This window comes from Canis lupus, chromosome 28 (assembly GCF_048164855.1).
Source record: "Canis lupus baileyi chromosome 28, mCanLup2.hap1, whole genome shotgun sequence".
NCBI lineage: Eukaryota > Metazoa > Chordata > Mammalia > Carnivora > Canidae > Canis > Canis lupus.
The window spans coordinates 25,121,406-25,148,442 of record NC_132865.1 but is presented as its reverse complement, the minus strand read 5'-3'; the positions used below and the strand labels follow the sequence as shown (position 1 = coordinate 25,148,442).

The following is a 27,037-nucleotide window of genomic DNA, read 5'->3' as shown; positions in this document are numbered from 1 at the left end:
CACTAACTTGTCCATATTAACCTCCTGCTTTAAATAAAACAGCAGGCATTTAGTACAATCATCGCAAATAATGATGTATGTAAAGTCATCAGCAAGTTAAACGTATTATAGCTTTTGCATTTCACTAATAGAAAATGAGACCAAATCAACACTAAGTAAAGATAATGTATCTCACTAAGCTAACTAATGATTTTTGTTACCCTTAAACTAGGAATATCCTATTTGCAATTATTAAGCAACCATTTGGTTTCTTATCACAAAGAGAATATTCAAGGCTTTAATGGAAAATGAATCCCAATTGTGAGTAATGTTTAATTAGAAACACATTCAAATTAAATAGTTTTTAGATAATGCCATTTTATACATACCTGTAAACAATCAAGAGATGTACTAACTATACGGGGACATTTGGACTGGCATGCCAATTCAAAGGGTAAGAAGTACTTGTCTGCTTCAATAAAATTTGTCTTCGATTTCACTGGTGGAAGGGTACTTGATCCACCTTTTGCTTCTCCAGGAGGAGGACTAAAGGAAAAAGAAGGGTTTGATTAGAGTATCACACTTTTCATATTGAGGATGAACTCACACAAAAACACAGAATTTCAGTTCTAAAAGGAATTTTGCTAAACCAACTGTCATCTTCCCATATTTCATAAGGGTAAGCAAACCCTAGAGAAATTATAACTTGCTACAGTTCAAAAGCTAGTAGCCAGAGCTGTAACTAAATGCAAGAAAAAAAAATAGTTATTACTTAAAACGTATTTAAATTACAAGTAATTAAATGTTTAGTAAACTTTCTAAATATGAATCAAAGTCTTTATGCAACGACTTTACAAAGTATCTATGGTATTTCAGGAATACCTTTATATACTTTTTAATGAGAACTTTTTTGGCTTCTATTTCTTAAAAATAATTTTTATTAATTTTATTATAAAGATGATATACAGAAAATTTGCCACTTAAGTATTTTAGCCAAGACTGATATGCCTGCAAATTATTTTTACTAGAAAAGAAACCCCACGAACCTTTGTTTTTCAGTTTCCGCTTTTATTTCCTCTGCGGGGGAAAAAAGAGGCATATGTTAGAAAACTTAACAACAGAAAGATCATCAAGTAATTTGATTACAGGTTTTTGCAAACTAATGTGTAACGTCTATTAGAAGTTGGAAAGAATGCAAATTCAAAAGAAAATTCAGTACTAAAATTCTCTTGCTATTAAATGTATTAATTACACAAATCATCTTATGAAGCTATACAAAGAATATATGTTAATAACCAGAAGGATAGGTACAACTGTAAATTACTAATTCCCAAAGCATTTCTTTTCTCAAAGTAGAATGTTTTTTGGTCAAGTAACTATGCCAACCAGAAGCATTCAGAATGGAGTATTATATATATTGTATTCAAGTTCTAAAATACAGGGCACATGTTCAGTGAAGGGTGGGGGGCGACTCAACATATCATTCTTGTGATTATCTCAAGATTATTAAACCAGGACTATAACCTCTTGACCATGTACATGTGTTGATACTTAACCAATTTTTCTACTTAGGACTATATACAGCACTGTAAAATACACATACCCAGTTCAATGGGAAATTTTCCCTTCTGTGGTATATAACTTATGAGGTAAATTAGGTAAATCCTACCTGTTAATAAAAGACACTTAGACTTAATTAATAGGCTAGGGTGTCTGCTTAATTGATTAAACCTGTTTGAAATGTGGAAGAAAAACATTCAAACATTTACAGTTACTATTATTGTAAACAACAGTTGTTGAGAACAGACCATGTGCCAAGCACTATTACATTTTACATGTACCAGCATAATTAACTGTCACAGTAACCCTATGAGGTCTGTACTAGCATTTTCATTTTAAAGATCAGGAAAGTGAGGCACAAAGAGGTTAAATAATTTGCTCAAGGGCTACATAGCTTGGGTGTATGTCTAATCAGGTTTCACAACTAGATAATCTAATTCCAGATGCTGGTTTCTTAACCACTCTATTACATAGGTATATCTATGAATATTGATCAAATGTGTTAAATAGAGTATTAAAATTTTTTTACCAGTGGTAGAAGTGGAAGGGGGACAATATGAAAATAGTATCCATAGGTATTTAAACTACTACTCAATAAAAGTTCACAATGTCTCATACCAAAGATCTGTATATGGCTATTAAAACTGTACAGTTAAAAAAAAACTGTACAGTTCACCAATACATATAATTGAAAATAATTTAAATCATCTTAAAAAATACAGTACAGACGAATGGAAGATAAACTGTCCCAAGTCTTCATTAAAAATTTTAAAACCGTATTTTTCATTTAAAATATTATCATTATTATTTAAGAAGCTGAGGTATTGCAAAATTCAAGTAAGGAAAAAAAAGATATAAAGTAGGGAAAGGGGTAAGGTGGCAATTTTTGTAGAAGGTGAATTTCCATTTATAAAATAAGCAGGAAATAGGGTATTCTGGTTAATAATATATTCGTTAAGAACATCAGAAGTAGTTCATTTTATAAAGCACTATGGTTTGACACCGCCTATTACTAAATAACTGTATGATCTTAGGAAACAACCCTCACTTCACTACTAGATGACTGCAAAAGTCCCTTATATTCTAAAACATCAGTCAACAACTATGGCTCATGTGCCAAAGCCACGCACCACCTGTTTTCCTGAGTTTAAGAATAGTTTTTACAGCTGAGTATCTGCAATCATTTTGATAATAGGGTACACTAACTTTCAAATCTAGTGAAGAGTGATGTTACTCCACCTAAAAGAATTCTCATTAGACCAGGATTACAAAATTTATACTCAATTATGATTATTTGGAATCTCATCAACAAAAAATCTATGTAAATTTGTTTCCTCTTAGTATGTAAGTACTTATATAATATCCTTGATTTTTCTTCTTGGCCTGAAAAGCCCTTTATAAAAATGGTTTGCTGAACTCAGTTCTAAAACATTATGGTTCAAAGAAACTTATAAGACTCTATGAACCATTTTATTCTGTAATTCCATTATTTTTAAATGTCCATATCTATCTATCTATCTATCTATCTATCTATCTATCTATCTATCTATCTATCTATCTATCTATTTTAGATGAGGAGGGCAGAGGGAGAAAATCTCAAGCAGACTCCCTACTGAGCACACAGCCTGATGTGCACTCAATCTCAGGACCCCAAGATCATGACCTGAGCCAAAATCGGCAGTTGCACACTCACTGACTTGAGCCATCCAGGCGCCCCTAAATGTCCGTATTTAAATAGTCTAAAACTATTAAACATAAATAAAACATACCCAACATAAGCTACATTGAATGTGATGTTTCTCTAAATCAGATAGTACTATATATTTTTCTATCTTTATATTGTAAGTTATACAAAGCAAACACTGTTCAAACTGATCTAGAAAAGCTTTTTTTAATGAAGAAAACAATTTAACTCACTATTTCTAATGTTTTAAATTATCTTGTACTAAATATGAGTTTTCCTCTTTCCTTTCCCTATACATTTATAACCCACAGTAAAAAAGTTTTAAATGTTTTGATAAAATCTTTAAAGGTTGCAGAAGAAATACAATTCTTCCCGCTGATTATCAACATAGTTTACATGGGTTATCTTTCTGGTCCTGCAAAATGTTTGTATTTTTAGAGTCCCATTAAGACTATGTATTCATTTTCAAAAATAAAGGTACAATACGTGAATTATAAAAAAAAAAAAAAAAAGACTATGTATTCATTTTAATATGTTTCTTTTCAAAGCCATTTGAGGCCACTTAAGCTGAAATACACTGTCACTAAAAAGTAATCAAGATTAAAAGGACAAGGGGAAAAAAAAAAAAGAAAAAAGGACAAGGGGCAATAAGGAAGAGGCAGAAAATAAGTATTTGTCATAATACTAAAAGTAACAATATAATAAGCCACAATATTTTAAAACAAGTTGAAATTTTTAAAGAATATGCAATACTAGTTTTTATTTGCACAACAATGTAGAGTTTAAAACATTTTTCCACACATTATCTAATTTCATCCTCAAAGGACAACTCTTTATTTTATCAAGAAGGAAACTATGGATCAGTTTAGTTAAATAATAACTTTAAGGTCAAACAGCTAGTAAGCAGTGATCCAGAAACTAGTTTCGCTTGTCTTAGGGTATCATACAGGACACACTATCCTATATTTAAGCAACCTACTATTAACTAATGCAACTGTACTGAGAAATTCATTCTACGATTATCAGGACAAACATTATAAAGCAGTGCTTCCCAAAGTATGCTCTCAGGATCAGCAGCATCACTACCACCAGGACCCAAAGACTTACTGAATCAGTAAATATTGAATCAGTACTGTAAGTGTAGAGTGTGTTTTTAGATAGCTTCAAGGGGATTCTGACAAACAAATTTAAGAATCACTGCTATAAAGCAGTTAAAAGAAACGAGTGGAAAACAGGTTTCACCTACCATGGCTTTGGCTTTATCCATCCATTTTTTGTACTTATAAGAATTCTTGGACTAGTGTTTCAGTGAATGCTAAAAAGGAATTCCTTTTCAGTTTTCTTATAATGAATATCCAGTAATACAGTTCTTGAGGCAACTACCTATTTTAATAAATTAAGGCTTGGTTACAGTTTGCTTCATGTTGGCATCAACAGTAGAATCAAGAAGTAAACTAATTAATTATCAATTATTAAAGAAAACACACCGGGAGAAAAAAATATTAAAGCACCAAATTAAGAAGTATTAGTGTACTCAAACTAAAAACCACATAGTGCTTCATTGTGAAGTATTTTGCTGTTAAAGTCAGAATCATGACAAGGATGACCGCAGTCAGCAAAATATCTTTTCATACTGCTTTGGAAACACTAGACAACACAAATAGATAATATTGGATGTCTTAAGAAAAGTCATCACTTCTGAGCTGAAAGAAGTTAAAAATCAGATGATCAATTTGTTTAGTGATATTTAGGGTTTTAAACTATGCAGTTTTAACCCTTTAAAAAAACTGTATTACTGAAATTCTTTTAGGAATTAGTTTCTCTCTAGCCATTTACTCTCCCTATTCCTTTGAACTAGTTTTATAAAAATTTTGAAAACCATGAAACACAACCACAGCATTATATATATAGAAAGATTAAAACTGGAGGAAATGGGTCATTGTAAATTAGCATTAAAAATTTAGACTTGAGGGCAGCTCTGGTGGCGCAGCGGTTTGGCGCCGCCTGCAGGCTGGGGTGTGATCCTGGAGACCCGGGATAGAGTCCCACATCGGGCTCCCTGCAATCCACATCGGGCTCCCTGCATGGAGCCTGCTTCTCCCTCTGCCTATGTCTCTGCCTCTCTCTCTGTGTGTCTATGAATAAATAAATAAAATCTTTAAAAAAATGTTTAAAAAAATAATAATAATAAATAAATAAAAATTTAGACTTGAAGTACTTTGGAAGAAATGTGAATTTTATTCCTTTAGGTATATTAAATAACTGGAACCAAGTGAACACAGTTGATAAGGCACAGGACTTCGGGAAGGAATGATTTACTGAAAAATAACTAATTATATACAAGTTTTATGACTGATTTCCTAAGTGTATTAAGTATTCCCTCTCATAATGTTTACTAACAACTTGCTTAGCAGCTTTCTTTTCAACCCCTGAAGATACAAATAAACTTCAAAATAAGACCAACACAATTCAATAAATTCTATTACCTATACACTATAAATGATTTATAGCTACTTCTCATGACATCATTTCATCTTTAGTTGGTAGAACAGTATTTACTCAATGCAAACTAAACTGGTAATCTAAGCAAACATCTTATAAGTTAAATTAATAGTTTTTAATAAACACATTAGAACTTATACACCCAAACTGCTGTCTCCTTCAAAGAAGTAAGTGTGGGAGGATATGCATCCATTATCATAATAATGCTAGTATTCAAAAATATTTGTGGAATTCACTGTTTGCAGTTCTTTCCTGCCTGCTTCTTTCTTTTAAATGAATTACCTCACAGAAGGAAAATTCTCTAGAAAAGGAATCATATTCTAACTACCAATTAATCATAGCTGGCTTGGAGCCAAGTATGAAGAATGGTATGTGACCACAAAACAAAAGTTCTTAACTTTAGTACTTCTTTGAACCATTTCAAATTGTGTGTGTGTGCAAGCATTATTCTAGAAAAAGAGTACGTAACTTTCATTAGTCTCCAGAATCCTGTAACTCAAACTATAAAGATGATATAGGATCAATTAAGAACAGGGATTTGATCAACTATGACAATATCTATGTATGAAAGCAACTTTAAACAAAAACATTAAAAAGTACAAATGTAGGAATTACTTTGAGAAATAACATTCTTTTGGATGTATATAATATACCAGGTTTATCTTTTCAAAGCCAATTGTGTGACTTTAGAACCACATTTCATACAGTTAAAGATTAAATTAAAATATACAAGTTAAATAGAATGCTACAATAACCTAAAGAGGAGGCAATGGCTTGAATTAAAGTTGTGACAATAGGGATGAACACCTGGAAAGAAAACCAATGAAACAATCTCACTTATCTAGAGAAACAGTGTTAGCAAGAAGAGATCTGGCTTGCGTAACTACATAGCAGAGGTACCATTAACTTATACATAAAATGCAGTTTTCTCACTATGTGAGAAAGTAGAGGTAAAAGAGCAGGAGTGAAGAAGAGGTACATGTTGGTAGTGTTTTATTTTAAGTCACTGAAATGTTTCAGTGGCACTATCCAGTAGGTATTAAGACCTATAAATTTGAAAATCAGGACACTATGTAGCAGATTGTATTTTTTCTAAGATGGTCACTATATTATCTCCCATGAATCTGCCCATCTGCAAAGTGACCTTGCCAGAATCCCTCCAAGATATAGATCCTCCCCGAGGAGATTCATTTACAACCAGCAGAATGCAGGGAAAGCAACAGAGAACTACTACAAGATTAGGTCAAAGAAGGGTAAGTGGCTACTTACTCTAGTACTGATTCTCTTGTAATGCTATTAACTCTTGGAACCCAGCAGCCCTGATATGACAAGCATAAGCCACATGGAAGTTCAGTCAGCAATCCCAGCTGAGCCCAGGATAAGTAAAGGAGTCTCTAGAGAATTCTGGTTCCCACCCATTCACATCTCACCCAGACATTTGGGTCTTCTCAGCTTAGGCCCCAGAAACTGTTGAACAGCAGCACACCCTAACTGAAATCCCAACACACAGAGAATCTGTGAGCATAATAAAATAAAATGTTATTATTATTGACCTCAATTGTCTGAATATCAGTGAAACTCTCAAGTAAAGGTGAAAAGTGAAGTTTCCATCATAAAACAACAAAAGCCACCTAAAGGATAGCTTACAAATAACTTTAAATTAGAATTTCCGTATTTAACTTTACATCTTTAAATTTTTTAATTATCTCTAACAGAAAGGCACTGTACAATTGTAAAACTTTTAAAATTTAGGCTTTGATCTCTGGCCAAAAATAATGTGTAATTTAAGTTCTCAAGTGCATTTAAATAATTTTTCCAAAATAAATAACTTAAAACTAGGATTATAAATCCTAATAGACAGAAACTGATTTTTGAATGCCTGGCATATAAACGATACTGAGATCCTTGAGAAATATTTTCTAAGATGATGAAACTATAATGAGCCCACCAAAATCACATGAATAGGAACAAGTCTAATAAACAAAAAGTACCTCATATTTGTGTATTTTACAATTTACAGAGCTGTTTTACATACATCTTATTCTTAGAATAGCACACAATCTTAGCAGCATGCCCATTTTACAGATTAAAAAATCTGAAGAGACTTACACTTCAAGGGAGGTGCAAAATGACTTAAGTGTGGTTTTTATAAGAAGCCCAAAGCAAATGGCTGAGTTTCAATAACTTGTTAATGAAAAAGAATATTAATTTCACAATGTTATCACAACTAGTTTTCTAACAAATAAAACCATATGCTGCTTATTAATTCAGAAGTAGGAGTCCCGCTGTTATGAAAACCAAAACTAGGAATGTGACTTGAGTGATAAATATTCCAAGTCACTAACTTTTTCTTCCACTCCAGACTTTATGTCTAAGAAATTTTAATTAAAATAAAAAATGAAAATCTCAACAAAATTCAGATCAAGTGCCTGCCTAATAACACTAAAGTATTAAATATAGATAAATATAAGAAAATTCAGTAAATGAAAATAAGCATTCAAAGAAACCATGAATTATGAAAATTATCCTTTAATGGAACTTAATATTTAGATAGAAAAGAACACAGTGGCTGTTCACTGTCAACAACTTTCAGTGACTACAGTGAAAATCAAAAAGAACAGAGTTATTGTACTAATTGTTAACAACCTTAGTGGTAAATAAACAATCAGACATTTCATAGATTCTGCTCAATATAAGATGTGCAGAAGCAGCAGCTTTGGGGGTCATGGAAAGAATACTGCTTTGTAAGTCAGGGCCCTGGGTTCTATTTCAAGCTTGGTCAGAGAAATGAAATACATTAGAAAGAAATGGGTTGAAGGCCCCAAAAGACAAGAGTCAAACCCCAGGTCTGTCACTGTATAAACTTTTTAAACCTTAGTATATAGAGTTTTCAAATGGGGATGATAATATCTAGTTGTTTATCCCATAAGAATACGAGGTTTATCAAAGAGGTAGGTATGAAAGTGCTTTGTTTTAGCTGGGTTTAGTCTTTTTTTTTGCCAAGTTTTAAATATGAAAAGGTACAAACAACAGATACACTGGGTAGCTCACTTGGTTATTTAAGCACCTGCCTTTGGTTCAGGTCACAATCTCAGGGTCCTGGGATGAAGCCCTATGCGGAACACCCAGCTCAGGAGGGAGCCTGCTTCTCCCTCTCCCTCTGCTACTCCCTTTGCTTGAGCTCTCTCTCACATGCACTCCTTCAAAAAAATAAAATCTTTTTAAAAAATGTGATAAAAACAATGTGATAAATACTGAGTAACAACAACCTGAACAATTTTAATTTTTTAGTTTTAAAATTTTTTTTTTATTCACAAGAGACACAGAGAGAGGTGGAGACACAGGCAGAGGGAGAAGCAGGCTCCATGCCTGATGTGGGACTGGATCCCGAGACTCCAGGACCACACCCTGGGCCGAAGGCAGGCACTAAACCACTGAGCTACTCAGGGATTCCCTGGGCAATTTTTTTTAAAAAGGATTTCATTTATTCATTCATGAGAGACAAAGAGAGAGAGAGAGAGAGAGAGAGGCAGAGACACAGGCAGAGGGAGAAGCAGGCTCCTCGTAGAGGATCACCCCTAGCCAAAGGCAGATGCTCAACCGCTGAGCCACCTAGGCGTTCCCCTCCTGAAAAATTTATTGAAAGCATTTCATAGATGTTCAACTCTCTCCAATTATAAGAGCTTTTTAAAAACAAATAGTCCAGGGATGCCTGGATGGCTCAGAAGTTGGGTGTCTGCCTTCATCCCAGGGCGTGATCCTGGAGTCCCAGGATCGAATCCCACAGCAGGCTCCCTGCATGAAGCCCGCTTCTCTTTCTGCCTATGTCTCTGCCTCTCTCTGTGTCTCTCATGAATAAATAAATAAAATCTTAAAAAAAAAAAAACAAAAAACAAATAGCCCAAAGTTAGGGATATTAAAAGATAAAGTATTTAAGTTTGGGATAAAGGTACAAAGGTTCCACTTAAAATAGACAATAGGGAAAATTTTTAAAGTAACACATATGCTATATATAAGTGTGTGAACCCTTACTGAATGAATTTGCTAGAAATACTAATAGTGTTTGTCTAAAGGGAAAAAAATCAAGTGACTAGATAACAGGAGAAAACATTTTTTATCTTTCTCTTTGTACTTTTTAAACTTCACACTATGTGTATATTTTAACTTTTTTGAGAAATTAAACTAAAAAATTAAGCAAAGAAGACAATAAAGATTTTGGTAAATATTTTTTCACTTGGCCCAATATTAAAGGCTGGCACCCATTTACTTTTAAATCTATAAATATTAATTTCCAATTTCAATGTTCCCTTACTGAAAAGGTTTTTGCATTATTCTGAGATTTTTTTATCTTGGAGACTATTTTTCCCCATAAAAGCAGCTCTAATCTTAAAATGAAAATGAAGGGAAAATTACTTAACCTCTAAATATTCACACTACACAAAATTTTCCAATAATGTATCTAGTCTCTAAAAAAATTATGCTCATTGTAGTCATAGTAGCAAACATCTCATGTAATCATACATTTATGATTTTATCAGAAGGTTCTACAAGTAGTAGACACACAAATAAAATTATTTTTCAAAGAAACAAATCTCAAAAGTATCTCAGCATAGACCAGCAAAATTTTACACATATTTATATTAAAAAGTACAAGGAAGGGAGCCTGGGTGGCTCAGTCAATTAAGCATCTGCCTTTGGCTCAGGTTATGAGACATTTTAGTTCTCCTTAGTAGTGAAGTACTTGTTCTGTGTTTCGATTTCTCACCAGGTTATAAACTATGCAGAAAAAGGGACCCTGTCAGTCTCATGCACCAATGCATCTTTGGTTCTTATCACAAGTTGCACATAATAACCACCTAGTGTCTACTGAGTAGTTACCAAGTGCTGGGTACTACTACAAGTGCTTTTAAAATTTATTACTAGATTCTCCAGCAACTTTGAGATAGATGCTATTGTTGTTCTGATTGTATACAAGAGAAAACAGAGAGAGATAACCTAAGTGACACACCTAGGATCACACACTCAGTGACAGGGCCAATGTTAACAAAGTGGACATTCAGTAAATGATTGTTGAATGAATAAATAAATGATCATAAAATCCAGTAGAAGATATAACTTATACATAAAAGTAATTTTTAAAATTCAAGATAATTTCAGGCCATAGAAATTGAGAAAGGATAGTCTGCAGACCTTAAAAAAAAATCCTAAAATTTGTAAATAAGTCTATGGCAAATAATTTGCCTTGTAAGGAGAAACCATAGCTGCCATGTTCCTAGGCAGTGGCTAACCTTAATTATTAGCTAAGTGACTCACTTCCTCAGGCCAGCCTTGAAAAGTAATGCACAACCGATTCAAATTCACGCTTCAGAAAAATTATAAATTACCAAATCCAGAGCAGAAACTCAGTATTTCAAAGTGCAAATTTTAAGTTCACCAATGCTAACATTTTTCCACTCTTTAAAATAATTAGGTACTAATTTTCAAGGAACAAATAATAATTAGTATAAGAGACCAGGAAAGTGAGAAGTAGAAGTAATAGCTAAGCAGGAAAGCCCTCGAAAAGAAGGTGGTATCTGAACTAAACCTTGAGGAGTAAAAAGAATTTAGGAAGGTACAAAGTACTGAAAAAGAAAGGAATGACAAAGAGCAAGAGAAGAGAAGATATGAATGTGCATAGGGTGTTGTTCAATTGGTAAAGATATATAACCGTCAATAAGACAATTTAAAAAATGGGCAAAAAGATTTGAACAGACTTTATATACATCATATAAGCAAGACACATGAACAGCTAATAGGCACATGAAAAGATGCTTAACATCATTAGTCTAGGGAAATGCAAATCAAATCCATGAGATGCTATTTTACAGCCCTTACAATGGCTATTCTACATTCTAAAGATATACAATAAACAAATGTTGGGGAGGACAGGGAGAAACAGAAACCCTCATCCACTGCTGGAGGGAAGTAAAATGCTGTAGCCACTTTGGAAAACATTAGAAAATTAAACATAAAACTGCCATATAACCCAGCAATTGCACTCTTAGGTACCTAGCCAAAAAAATAAAAACATAAATCCACAACAAAGACTTGCATGTGAATGCCGAAAGTGGCATCATTCATAATTGCCCAAAATTGGTAACAATCTAAGTGTCCACCAATGGGTGAACCAATAAACACATCAACTCCATACAGTGGAATGCTATTCAGCAATAAAAAGGGACTAAATACGGATACACGCTAGGACAAGGATAAAACTCAAAAACATTATGCTAAGAAAAAAGTAATACACGGAAGACTATATACTATATGATTCAATTTACATGAAATGTCCTGAAGGGTCAAATCTATAGAGAAAGTATGCCATTAACAGACAGGAGAGATTTTATAAAAGTGATGAAAATGTTCTAAAATTGATTTGCAGTGATGGCTGCACAGCTCAGTAAATTTACTAAAAATAGCAACAAAAAACCATAAGTAGATTAGAAATAAGGGAATTCTATGATATGTAAAATATATCTAAAAAACAAACAAACATGCATGACTGGGATGAAGGATCTGTAACAAAGTAGAGAGCAAATGACATTTCATGTGCATTCTATAAGTGAATTTCAGCCCAGTTAAAATGATTCAGCTAAAATGTAGGAACCTGTAAGCCCAGAAAACAAAAGCTTCTCATAATTGTGAAATACTATGCATGCTTCAGCATCCAGAGACAAATTATTGTCCAAAAATTATTCCCCTCCAAAAAAAAAAGTCATCTTATACTAGAGTGCTTATTAAGTCTATTTCACTGTGCACTCTTCTAACAGTTTTTATAAACTTTTTTTATGGAAAATACCAGACACGTTCTAAATAAATAAATAAATAAATAAATAAATAAATAAACAATCCCACGTCCCATTTTCCATTTTAAACAATTACCTTGTTTCACCTAAACACCCCCGACTACTTCCTGTTCCTCTTCTTCAATGAATTCAATTAAAGCAAAATACAGGTATACCATTTACAAATATTTCAGTACTAAATTACCCTTTAAGTTTCTTTTAAAAAATAATTATAAAAGAAACCCACAATCACTTTCAAAAACCTGGAAACTACAGAAACGTATAAAGGAGAAAAAAAATACCAACCATAATACCACTATGTAGAAAATGCTTGTTAACCTTATAATGTATAATGTTTTCCCTATGCACATTATTTTTAATGTAAATTTATTAAAGTATAACATATATTATGGAAGGGGTATGAGTTATATGTGTTCAGCTCAATAGATTTTCCTCTGGGAATATGCTTGCATTAACTGCCACTTTACTTTGAAAAACCAAATGATTTAAGCAAAACTGTCTTAATATTATGTAGATACTTATGGTTTTGTACATAAATTGTCTATACATCTCTTTGCCAACCACTATGTAGGGGATAAGAGCATTTACTTACTACATATATTGTCTCATTTCCTCCTGTAATAACCTATGAGGAAAGGAGACCCAAAAAGACTTGATTATTTTCTTGTCTCAGATCTAATAAATGGTAGAATCAGAAATAGAATTTAAAAAGACAGTTACACAGCTTTTGTTCACCATATCATGGCATCTATCTGAATGAACAGTATGAAAAAAAAAAAAAACCAAAAAGAGAATGCTAGTTCTTTTCTCTTACTAGTTCTTTCTGCTTTTTATACAACATTCATAATCACCATAGACAACCTAAACAGTAATGTAACTTCTATAAAAGAGCAGCTTAAATAAGATGTGCAATACTGCAGAAAGCCTTAGGAGGTCACCAAAGTAAAAAAAGAAAATTCTTAACCAACTCAAATTTCTTTAGAATTCTGTGTTTAGTAGCAACTTCTAATATTAAAAGTTTTATCTTTCTAAAACTAAGGGTTATGCTAAAAGATGTACATATATGGACCTTTACCTTACACCATATACAAAAACTAATTCAAAATTGATCAAAAACCTAAATATAGAGCTAAAACTTTTATCCTTACAAGAAAATATAGAGAAAAGGCTTTCTAACATTGGATTTGGCAATGATTTCTTGGATAGGACAGCAAAAGCATAAGAAACAAAAGTAAAATTAGACTACATCAAAATTAAAAACTGTACATAAAGGGATGTAATCAACAGAGTGAAAAGTCAATCTAAGGAATGGGAGAAAGTATTTGCAAATCATAGATCTCGTAAGTGGTTAACACTCAGAATTATATTAAAAAAATATGACTACCCAACAATGAAACAGACAACCTGATTTAAGAATGAGCAAAGAACTTAAATACACATTTCTCCAAAGAAGGTAGACTAATGGCCAACAAGCATTTGAAAAGATGCTCAACATCACTAATAATTAGGGAAATATAAATCTGAACCACAATGAGATATCATTTTATCATCATTAAAATGGCTTACTGTCAAACAAACAAACAAACAAACACAAAAAAACAACCAAAGGAACAAGTGTTGGTGAGGATATGAAGAAATCAGAATACTTGTGCACTGTCTCTGGGAATGTAAAATGGTGCAGCAGCTACTGATAACAGTATGGCAATCCCTGAAAAAATTAAAATATGACATGATTTAATAATTCCACTTCTGAGTATACCCAAAAAAATGAAAAGTAGGGTCATGAAGAGGTATTTGTACATCCATGTTCTCATAGCAGCATTATGTCTAACAGTCAAGGATAGAAGCAACACATTTCCTTGACAGATAAATGAATAAACAAAATGTGGTATATAAATACAATGTATGCATACATTCAGCCATACAAGGGAAGGAAATTCTGACAGATGCTACAACATGGATGAACCTTAAAGACATTATGCTAAGTGGAATAAACCAGTCACAAAAAGGCAAATACTGTATGAATTCCATTTCTATGAATTACTTGGAGTAATCAAATTCATAGAGACAAAAAGTAGAATGAAGAATAGCTGCAAGGGGTTGGGGGAGGGGAGAAGAAAGAATTGTTTAGTGGGTAATGAGTTTTAGTTCTACAATTTGAAAAGAACTCTGGAGATCAGTTACAGAACAATGTGAACGTACTCAGCGCTAGTGACCTGCACACTTAAAAATGGTTAAGACCATAAATTTTATGGTATGTATATTTCACAATTTAAAAAGAAAAAGACCTAATTTTGTTTTGGCCAAGATGTAGTAAGCCCCATTCCTCAAAAGTCTAACCTCTTATAACTAAGAAATCCTAGGGCATGTAATACACTGAAAGAACACTGAATGGGAGAGAAGGCAAAAATGCCTTGGGACCTTGAGACTTGAGGAAGAATACAGTGGTGAATTCCCCAGGTTTTCTTTCTGCCTCCTATATACCCTGGATAGCATGCTGAAGAAACTACTAACAGGCACAGACCAAAAAGACAAAAAAAGCCTCAAGAAAACCCAACTCCCTCTAGCCCAACAGACAAGTAAAAGAGCAGCCAGCAAAATAGAAAACTTTTAAATATTATCTGTCCAACTGTTACCAGAGACTGAAGCAAAAACTGCTTCTGCAGTGTCAATGGTGCTAAAGGGGGTAGCTGGACTTACACTCCCACGTGGTGGCAGTGGGACAGAACAAGTGACCTTAAGCTTTTCCGACAAAAGTGATGTCAGTGAGGCTGAATGGGCAGTTGTACTTCCAAACCCACAAGGCAGCACAGAGGAAGAATAAAATGGCGCAAGGTGGTGCTAGCAGGCAATACTCTACTCAACAAAGAATGCACATCCTTATCAAATATCCATGAATATTCACCAACATAGTCCATATCATAGACCACAAAATAAACTTCAACAAATTTAAAAGAACTAAAATCATAAAGAGTATATTTTCTGCCCACAATGGAATAAAACTAAGGAATCAAGGAACAGTAAAATTTCTAAACACTTGGAAATTAAATAACATATTTCTGAACAATTCATGGGTCAAAAGGGAATCCCAGGTAAAACTTAAAAATACATGGTATAAATAATAATAAAACTACAACAAACAAGTTTTATGGGACACAGCTAACCTGTGCTGAAAGAGAAATCTGTAGCACTAATTACTTCTATGAGAAAAGATATCAAAGTGGGATTTATTCTTGAAATGTAAGGAGAGTTCAAAATACACAAATCAATCAGTATGATACCCTACATGAATGAAATGAAAGATAAGGCATATAAATCACCTCAACAGATGAAGTAAAAGCACCTGATAAAATTTAACATCCTTTCATGATAAAAAAAAAAACTCTCCAAAAATTGGGTACAGAAGGAATGCACATAATAAAGACTATAAGGTCCATATATAACAAGCCCATACCTGACATCACACTCAACAGTGAAAAGCTGAAAAATTTTCTTTTAGGATCAAGAGGAGAAAGATGCCCATCCTCACCACTTCCATTCAATAATGTACGAGAAGTCCTAGCTACAGGTATTAGACAAGAAATAAAAGGCATTCAAATTGGAAAGAAAGAAGTAAAACTGTTTACAGATGACATGATTTTATATGTAGAAAACCCTATAGAGTTCACCCAAGAACTGTTAAAACTAATAAATGAATTCAGTAAAATTGCAGGATACAAAATACACAAAAATTAGTTTTTATACATTGACACCAAACTATTAGAAAATTTCTATGTAAACCCAATACTTAGCAACAAATTTAAGGAGGTGAAACCTATACACTGAAAACTATAACACATTAATGAAAGAAACTGAAAGTGACACAATCAACAAAAAATATTTTATGTTCATGGATTGGAAGAATTAATATTGTTAACATGTCCATACCATCCAAAGTGATCCACAGATACAAGGCAATCCTAGTCAAAATGTCACATTTTTTTCCACAAAAATAGAAAAAGAAATCCTGAAAGTTGTATTGAATCACAAAAAAATCCAAATAACCGGAGCAATCTTAAGAAAGAATGAAGCTGAAGTCATCTCACTTCCTGATTTCAAACTATAAAGCTACAGTAGTCAAAACGGTATGGTACTGACATAAAAAGATACATACAGATCAATGAAACAGAATTGAAAATCCAAAAATAAACTCATGCATGCATGGTCAGTTAATCTTCCACAAAGGATCCAAGAATATACAATGGGGAAAGTATGGTCTCTTCAATAATTCGTGCAGGTAAACTGGATATTCACATGTAAAAGAATGAAACTGGACCCCATCTTACACCATACACACAAAAAAAATCAACTCAAAATGAATTAAAGATTAACAGACCTGAAACAGACAAACTCGTAGAAGAGAACATAGGGGGTCAGCCTCTCCACACGGCATTGTCAGTGATTTTTTGGACTTGACATCAAAAGCAAAGGCAACAAAAGCAATAATAAACAAGTCGGACTATATCACACTAAGAAGCTTCTGTAGAGCAAAGGAAGCCATCAACAAAATGAAAAGGCAATGTATAGAATGGAAGAAAATATTACAAACCATGTATCAAATAAGGGGTTAACATTCAAAATGTACAAGGAACTCCTACAACTCAAAAGCAAAATGACAATCTGGTTAATAAATGGGCAAAAGGCCTCAAAAGTCATTTTTCCAAAGAAGACACACTAATGGCCTAGAGGTACATGAAAAGGTGCTCAAAACCACTAATCCTTAGGGAAATGCAAATAAAAACAAGAAGATACCAGGTCATACCTGTCAGGATGTCTATTATCAAAAGAGAAAAAAGCTGGTGATATATATTGACATGGCAGTAAGGCGGTAAATCCTGAGGACTTGAAGCTTTGCATTTAGGGCTCTCCCAGACATTACCCTATGGTCTCATAGATGCTTCTGATTTGTATTCCTTACAATACAATTGTAATGCTAAGCAGAGCACTTTCCTGAGTTCTGTGAATTGTTCTAGCAAACTGGGAGGTGGGGGTGGGGAATGGGAACTTCAAATGTGCAGCCAGTTGGTTAGAAGTACAGGTCTGGGCCTAGAAATTCCTCTGGAGCTTAGGGCTGGTGTCTGAGTGAGGATAGCTCTGTGCAGGACTGAGAACTTAACTTGTCAAATGTGACCTCACCCTGGGTTTTATCAAAACTGCACTGCACAAACACAGACAGTAGCCCAGGAAAAGAAAATACAGATCCCTACCACTTATGAATACGCAAGTAAATATCCTCAACAAAAACATTAGGAAATAGGGGCGCCTGGGTGGCTCAGCAATTGAGCATCGGCCTTCAGCTCAGGGCATGATCCCGTGGTCCTGGATCGAGTCCCATATCAGGCTCCTTGCATGGAGCCTGCTTTGCCCTCTGCCTCTGTCTCTGCCTGTCTCTCTGTGTCTCTCATGAATAAGTAAATAAAATCTTTTAAAAAAAATTAGGAAATAGAATCCAGTAACTTAGCAAAAAAATTATATACCATGACCAGATGGAATTTATTCCAAGGAGCTAAAGCTAATTTGACGTTCAAAAAAATCAACCATGTAGTCCACCATGTGAATAAGCTAAAGAAGAAAAATCATATGGCCATATCAACTAATGCAGAAAAAAAGCATCTGACAAAACTCAACATAATAAAAAAAAACTCTCTGTAATCTAGCAATAGAAAGGCATTTCTTCAACTTTTAATAGTAGTTATAAAAGACTTCTGGGGAATATTGGGGAGTGGGAGGACCCAAAGCTCATCTCATCCCACAGATACTAGGTAACAGCCATATCAATGTAAAACAAAACAAAACAAAACAAAACAAAACAAAACAAAACAAAACAAAAAAACAGCAAATGACCCAAAGCCTAGCAGAACAGTCTCTCCACAGCTAAATGTAAAGGAGAGGTAACACCTAAAAGGATAGGAGATAGGTGGAAACATGGTAAAGAACTAAACAGACCACAGGACTGTCTTGGAAGGGAAGGACACTATGGGAGTGAAAAGGGGGGAGACAGACGGACACAAGGGATCCTGCATAAAGAAGACAAATGCCCGTAACATTTAGTTCTGTAAACCAGAGGGGCTGTATTTCCCCAATTTTATAAACAATGAGGCTTAACACCTGGAACTTTAAAAATTAGCAGGGGAGGGAGGGTCTCTGCCCTTAGAAAGACAACACAAAAAGGAGCTCCTTGGAGACACAACATAGAAGCAGCAGTTTGTAAAACTGCCTGGGGAACACAGAGGAGAGATGTGTTTATCAATAGCAGAGCACGGATAGAAGGGGGCAAGGATCCTCGGAAATTTCTCTAGGAACAATGTAGCTGGCAGGCACCATTTCCCTACCCCACTCCACCCCACCCTCACATAAATATATGGACCAATGATACCTCAAGGAACCAGCATGGTGCCAACATTCACTATCTAGCTTGCTAACAGGGCACCGGGCCCCTGAGTTCTCCTGCAAACACAGGAGGCCTGGAGTCCAAATCCCCTCCCACAGCAAACCCATCCTTATTTACTGGCACAGAGTGCCTCACCCCCACATTTTCCTGAAGTCTGGTGATACTGAATCTCTAGCAAATGTCTGGTTTGATGCAATTTACACCCAAGGTGGTCACATACTGGCCCACTAAAAACAGAGGGAACAAATTCTTCCTACAACAGGCAAAAGAGAGCCACTGCAGATAAATGGACCAAAAGGGCTCAGCCACAACGGCATGGTCCATGCAATACATATAAGGAGACACCCAGAAGTGCCAGGTTCTGGTAAGCAGAGACATGCACTTGCACAGCACTACAGGACCTCTTTTTCATAAGGCCACTACTTTGAAGAGCAGGAAACATAGATGACTTGCCTAAGACACAGAAACAGAGTTGGACAAAAGGAGGAGACAGAGGGACATGTCCCAAATGAAAGAGGACAAAATCACAGCAAGAGAGCTAAACGAAATGGAGGTAAGTAATATGCCTGATAAAGCATTTAAAGTAATGGTATAAAGATACTGGATGTGAGAAAAAAAGCGGAGGATCTCAATGAGACCTTTAAAAAAGAAAGAAAACATAAAAAGGTACCAATAAGAGGTGAAGAACTCAATAACTGAAATGAAAAATACACTAGATGGAATAAATAGTAGACTAAAGAAAGAGAAGAAAGGACTGGTGACCTGGAGGACAATGTAAAGGAAGGCAAACAAGCTGAACAGAAGAGAAAATAAATAATAAAAAATAAATACATACTTAGGGAACTCTGACACTATCAAGCATAAGCATAATGACTTTCACATTATAGGGATCTCAGAAGAAAAAGAGAGAGAAAGCAAGGCAGAAAATTTATTTGAAGAAACAACAGCTGAAAATCTGGGGAAGGAAAACAGAAATCCAGAACAAGAAGGCATAGAGAGCCCTCAACAAAATCAACCCAAGGAGGTCCATATGAAGATACATAGTTACTAAGATGGCAAAAAATGGCGATAAAGAGAAAATCTTAAAAGCAGCAAGAGAAAAGAAAAGTTACATACAAAGAGAATCCTATAGGCTTTCAGCTGATTTTTCAGCAGAAACTTGTAGGCCAAAAGGGAGTGTCATGATATACTCAACGTGCTAAAAGAAAAAAAAATGTGCAGCCAAAAATATTCTACTCAGCAAAGCTATTATTTAGAATAGAAGAGACAGTGTCCCAGAAAAACAAAAGTTAAACCACTAAACCAGCCCTACAAGAAATGTTAAAGGAGACTCTAAGTGGAAAGACCATAAGTAGGAGTAAAAAAAAAAAAAAAAAAGGAAAGAAAAGAAAAGAAAAAAGAAAACACAAAAGCAGTAAAATTAAGTTTATCTATAAAAAGCATTAAAGGGCTTCACAAAATTAAAAGATTTAAAGTATGATGATACCATACACCTAGAACATGAGGTAGGGGAAAAAATTAGAATCTAGTGCTTTTAGAATGTATTCAAACTTAAGCAACCATAAACTTAAAATAGACTGCTATATGCATAAGATGTTATATACAAACTTAACACAACCACAAATCAAAAACCAGTAACACATATGCAAAAAAAAAGACAGTAATCCAAGTATATCACTAAAGAAAGCCAGCAAACTGTGAGAGAACAAGAGAAGGAACAAAGAACTACAAAAACAACCATAAAACAAGTAACAAAATAGCAGTAAGGACATATCTATCAATAATTACTTTGAATATAATTATTAAATGCTTCAATCAAAAGATATAGGCTAACACACTGGGTAAAAAAGCAGACTTCGGGTGCCTGGGTGCTCATTTGATTAAATGTCTGCCTTCGGCTCAGGTCATGACCTGCATTAGGCTCCCTGCTGAGCAGGGAGTCTGCTTCTCCCTCTCCTTCTGCCTGCCACTCCCCCTGCTTGCGTTCTGTGTGTCTAATAAATAAATTATAAATCTTAAAAAAAAAAAAAAAAAAAGGGGGCAGGACCCATCTATATGAGGCCCACAAGACTCATTTCAGATCTAAAGATACATGCAGACTGAAAGTGAAGGGATGGAATAGCATTTATCAATAAATGAAAGTAAAAAGAAAGGCAAAGTATTAATATTATATCAGTAAAAAGAAAGCCAAGGTACTAATATTTATATCAGACAAAATAGACTTTAAAACAAAAACTTTAACAGGAGACAAAATAGGACACTATATAATCACAAATGTAACAATCTAACAAGAAAGGAGTATAACTATTTTAAGTATTTACACACCCAATATGGGAGCACCTAAATACACATAAAGCAGCTAATAACAAACATAAAGAAGTAATTGATAGTAATATGGCAATTGAGGGGTGGGGGACTTTAACACCCCACTTACATCAATGGATCACCCAAAAAGAAATTCAACAAGGAAAGAGTGGCTTTGAAAGACATGTTGGACCAGTTGTATCTAGTAGATATATTCAGAAGGTTCCACCCAAAAACAACAGTGAGTACACATTCTTTTCAAGTGCACATGGAACATTCTCCAGAATCGATCACGTTAGGACACAAAACAAGTCTCAACAAATTCCAAAAGACTGAAGTCATATTATGCATCTTTTCCAACCACACTATTAAACTAGAAATCAACCACAACAAAAAAATCTGAAGGGAACACAAATAAATGGAGGTTAAATAACATGGTACTAAACAATGAATGGGTTAACCAAGAAATAGAAGAGAAAATAAAACGGACTCATTAAAAAAAGAAATATAGGACTCAAATTAACAAAATCAGAAATGAACTAGGAAAAATAACAGCTGACATCACAGAAATATAAAGAAATGTAAAAGAGTATTATGAAAAATTACATGCCAACGAACTGGACAACCTGAAATAAATGGATAAATTCCTAGAAACATATAACTCTCCAAACTTGAAACAAGAATAAACACAAAATTTGAACAGACTGATTACCAGCCATGAAATTGTATCAGTAATCAAAAAGCTCCCAACAAACAAAAGTCCAGGACCAGACCATTTTCCAGGTAAGTTCTTTATTTTTTTAGATTTTATTTATTCATTCATAAAAGACACACAGAGAGGCAGTGACATAGGCAGAGAGAGAAGCAGGCTCCCTCCAGGGAGCCTGATGCAGAACTCGACCCCGAGATCACAACCTGAGCCAAAGGCAGACACTGAACTTACTGAGCCACCCAGGCACCCTCACAGGTAAGTTCTAACAAACATTTAAAGAAGAGTTAGTATCTGTTCTTTTCAAATTATTCCAAAAAATAGAAGAGGAAGGAAAGCATCCAAACTCATCAGATGAAGCCAGCATTACCCTGATACCAAAACCAGTTAGATAGTACAAAAAACAAAACAAAACAAAAAAAACCTATAGATGGTCATAGCTGATGAACACAAATGTAAAAATTCTCAACAAAATATTATACACCAAAATCCAACAATAATACATTAAAAAAAATCATTCACCACGATCAAGTGAGATTTATTCCTGGGATGCAAGGGTGGTTCAGTATTTACAAATCTATTGATACATCACATCAACAAAAGGATGGACAAAAACCATATGATCCTTTCGACAGATGAACAAAAAGTATGTGACAAAATACAAATCCATTCATGCTTAAAACCCTCAACCAAGTAGGTTTAGAGGGAACATTCCTCAACATACTAAAGACCATATATGAAAAACCCACATTTAACATCATACTTAATGGTGAAAAACTGAAAGCTTTTCTCCTAAAGTCAGGAACAAGACAAACTCTTACCACTCTTATTCAAAATAGTACTGACAGTCCTAGCCACAGCAATCAGACAAGAAAAAGAAATAAAAGGCATCCAAATTGGTAAGGAAAAAATAAAACTTCCACTATTTGCAGGTGACATAGTACCAAGTATAGAAACCCCAAAAGATTCCACCAGAAAACTATTACAACTGATCAATGAATTCAGTAAGGTCACAGAATACAAAAATCAATATACAGAAATCTGTTACATTTCTGTACACTGATAATGAAATAGCAGAAATGAAATTAAAATAATCCCACTTATAATTGTACCAAAAATAAAATATTTAGGAATAAGCTTAACCAAAGAGGGAAAGACATGTACTCTGAAAACTATAAAACACTGATAAAAGAAACTGAAGATGACACAAATGGAAAAATATTCCATGCTCATAGATTAGAACATTGTTAAAAATGTCCATACTACTGAAAGCAATCTACACACTTAATGCCATCTCTATCAAAATACTAATAGCATTTTTCACAGAACTAAGACACATAATCATCTAATATTTATGGAACCATAAAAGATTCCAAGTAGCCAAAGTAATCTTGAAAAAGAAGAACATAATTGGAGGTATTACAATCCCAGAATTTAAGATGTATTATAAAGCTGTAGTCATCAAAATATTATTGTACTGGCACAAAGACAGACACATAGATCAATGAAACAGAACAGAACCCAGAAATAAACTCATGATTACATGGCCAATTAATGTTCAGCAAGGGAGGCAAGAATAGCCAATGGCAAAAAGACAGTCACTTCAACAAATGGAGTTGGGGAAAACTGGACCAGTTTCTTTCACCATACACAAAAATGAACTCAAAATGGAGTAAAGACCTACGAGACATAAAATCCATAAAAATCCTAGAAGAGAACACAGATGATAATTTCGCTGACATTGGCTGTAGCAACATTTTTCTAAACTAATCTCCTAAGGCAAGGGAAACAAAAGCAAACAAACTACTGGGACTACATCAAAATAAAAATTTCTTTGCAGCAAAGGAACTAAGAAAATAAAAAGACAACCTACAGAATGGGAAAAGATATTTGCAAATGACTATCCAATAAAGGGCTATTAGTATCCAAAAAATACAAGGAAATTATGTAACACACAAAAAACCCCCAAATAATCCAGTTAAAAGGGGCAGAAAACATGGACATTTCTCCAAAGACATACCAGATGGTCAAGAGATACATGAAAAGATGTTCAACTTCACAAATCATCAGGGAAATGCAAATCAAAACCACAATGAGATAATCCCCCTTACACTTGTCAGAATGGCTAAAATCAAAAACACAAGAAACAAGCGTAGACAAAGATGTGGAGAAAAAGGAAACCTCATGCACTGTTGATAGGAATGCAAACTGGTACAGCCACTGTGGAAAACAATATGGAAGTTCCTCAAAAACTAAAAATATAAATACCATATAATCCATTACCCAGTAATTCCACTACTGAATATTTACACAAAGAATACAAAAACACCAATTGGAAAAGACATATGCACCTCTATATTTACTGCAGCACTATTTACAATAGACTAATTATGGAAGCAACCCAACTGCCCATGGATAGATGAATGGATAAAGATGTAGATATATCAACACAACAGAATACTATTAGGCCATAAAAAGGAATGAAATCTTGTCATTTTAAGCAATATGGATGTATACAGAGAGTATAATGCTAAGTGAAAGAACTCAAAGAAAGACAAATACCAAATGATTTCTATCATATGTGAAATTTTAAAAAAACAAATGAACAAAGAAAAAAAGGACAAACCAAATGGTTACCAGAGTGGAGGTGGGTGGGGATGGGTGAAGTAAGTAGAGGGAATTAAAAGTACACTTATCATGATCAGCCCTGAGTAATGTACAGAATTGCTGACTCACTACACTGTACACCTGAAACTAATACTGTATATTAGCTACAACAGGAATTAAAAAACAAACAAACAAAAAAATACAAGGAGGAATCAGGAACATGTGGTATAGAGTCAGCCCAGTACCCCTGCAGCCTAAAGCAGAATTGGTCAACTAAGCCTAATCCAGAATTGCAGATCCATGAGCATAAGAATAAATACTTATTATTGTAGGAAAAAATTTATGGTTTGGAAGAATATTTAATGGAATGGAAAAAATGGCAATTATATATTAAATGCAAATATCTGGATATAAAATTATATATATATGCTACGATTACAATTATACATATTATATAAAATTTTTTTTAAAAGAGTAGCTACAAAAAACCTACAGCTACCACCAAACTTAATGGTGAAAAACTGAATGCTTTCCTCCAAGATATGGAACAAGGCAAGAATGTCTATCACCACTGCTTCCATTCAACTGTGCAGTGAATGTCCCAGTCAGAGCAATAGGCAAGAAAAAGAAATTAAGAAGGCATGCAGACTGAAAAGGAATAAAATTATTCCTATTCACAGATGACATGATTATGCAGGTAAAAACAAATAAATAAATAAAAATAAAAATAATCCCAAGAAATCCAAAGAAAAACTCTTAGAACATATAAATGTAGTTAGCAAACTTTTAACACACAAAAATCAAATTTCTATATACTAACAACAAATGACTGGAAACCAAAACTTAAAAAACAATACTATTTATAATAGCTTCTCCTAAAATGAAATTCTTAAGTGTAAACCTAGCAAAACATGAAAGAAATCAAAGAACTGAAGAGTAGGAGAGACACATGTTCATGGATTGGAAGTCTCAAAATAATAAAGATGTCAATTCTCCCCAAAATGATCTATGGATTTAACTTACTGCCAATCACAACGCCAGCAGAACTTGCTGTAAATAAAGATTCTGAAATTTACAAGGAAAATCAATATAACTAGAATAGATAAAATAATTCTGATAAAAAAAATAAAGTGGGAAGAAATACAATCTCCAACTTTAAGACTTTAAAGTTACAAATCAAAACAAAGAAGGGACAGACACAGAGACCAATAAACAGATTAGAGAGTCCAGACACAGAGCCAAAGAAATACAGCCAATTGATTTTTGACACTGGTACAAAGACAATGCAATGAAGGAAGGATAGTTTTTCTACAAACCATGTTGGAACAATGAGAAATTCAAAAAAATTAACAAATTGTGTTTTGTTAAAACCTTCTGTTTTGTGAAAGGCATTGTTTAGTAAATGAAAAGGTAGGCTACAGAAGTTATTTGAAAGTCACATATCTGACAATGGACTTGTGAGTGTGTATATATATGTAGTTTTAAATAAATGGAATCTATACATATAACCAAATAACCAAACTAAAAAATGAGCAAAAGACTTAAGACACCTCACCAAAAGGATGTAACATGGCAAATAAATACATGAAAAGATGTTCAACATCATTAGCCATTAAGAAAATGAAATGAGAACCACAATGAGATACCACTACACACCTATTAAAATAGTTTAAATACAGTTAAAATATACACACCAACAAGAGCTGGTGAGGAAATGGAGGAACTGGAACTCTCCAACAGTGATGATGAAAATGTGAAATGGTACAACCACTTTGGAAAACAGTTTGGAAGTTTCTTATAAAGTTAAACATATACTTACCATATGACCCAGCAGTCCCACTCCTGGGTACCTATCCTGGAGAAATGAAAACTTATGTTCAAATAAAAGTCTATACATGAATGTTTACAGCAGCTCTAGTCATACTAACAAGAACTGGAAACAACTCAAATGTCCTTTTTTAATGGGTGACAGATAAACTGTAGTACATGTGTATGATGGCCTATCACCCAGCGATAAAAAGGAACAGACTATTAATACATACAGCAACTTGGATGATCTCCAAGGCATGCTGAATGAAAAAAGCCAAACTCATAGCTTACATAATACATGATTTGATATATGTGACATTCTCAAAAAGACAAAACTATAGTGACACAGAACAGAGCAGTGAATTGCCAGGGATTAGAAATGGGGAGAAGTTTGTGACTACAAAGAAATAGCAAGAGAGTTTTTTGGGGTGCTTTAAGTATTTGATGTCTTAATCGTGGAAACCTTCACATGTTAAAATTCATGTAACTGTACACACACATAGAACAGAAACTCAATTTTACTTATGTTAACATAAAATATAAAATTAAAAAGCAAAATTAGATGCTCAGGCCCATGCCCAGACTTAGTGAAACAGGATCTCCAGTAT

The 27,037-nt window shown here is 34.0% G+C and overlaps 1 protein-coding gene across 5 annotated transcripts in view; it reads right to left on the bottom strand.

Annotated features, from left to right (window-relative positions):
- Positions 1-27,037, bottom strand: part of ARFGEF1 (ARF guanine nucleotide exchange factor 1) — a 140,120-nt gene that overhangs the window by 94,080 nt on the left and 19,003 nt on the right. For 4 of the 5 annotated variants that reach the window (XM_072804345.1, XM_072804346.1, XM_072804347.1 and 1 more), the window contains exons 2-3: positions 1,026-1,056; positions 369-525 (exon numbers count right to left, since the gene is read on the bottom strand). In XM_072804345.1, coding sequence (XP_072660446.1) covers positions 369-525; positions 1,026-1,056 — 188 coding nt within the window. Of the gene's footprint in view, positions 1-368; positions 526-1,025; positions 1,057-4,469; positions 4,607-27,037 lie in introns of all 5 variants that reach the window. The other variant, XM_072804349.1, reaches the window with a different exon arrangement.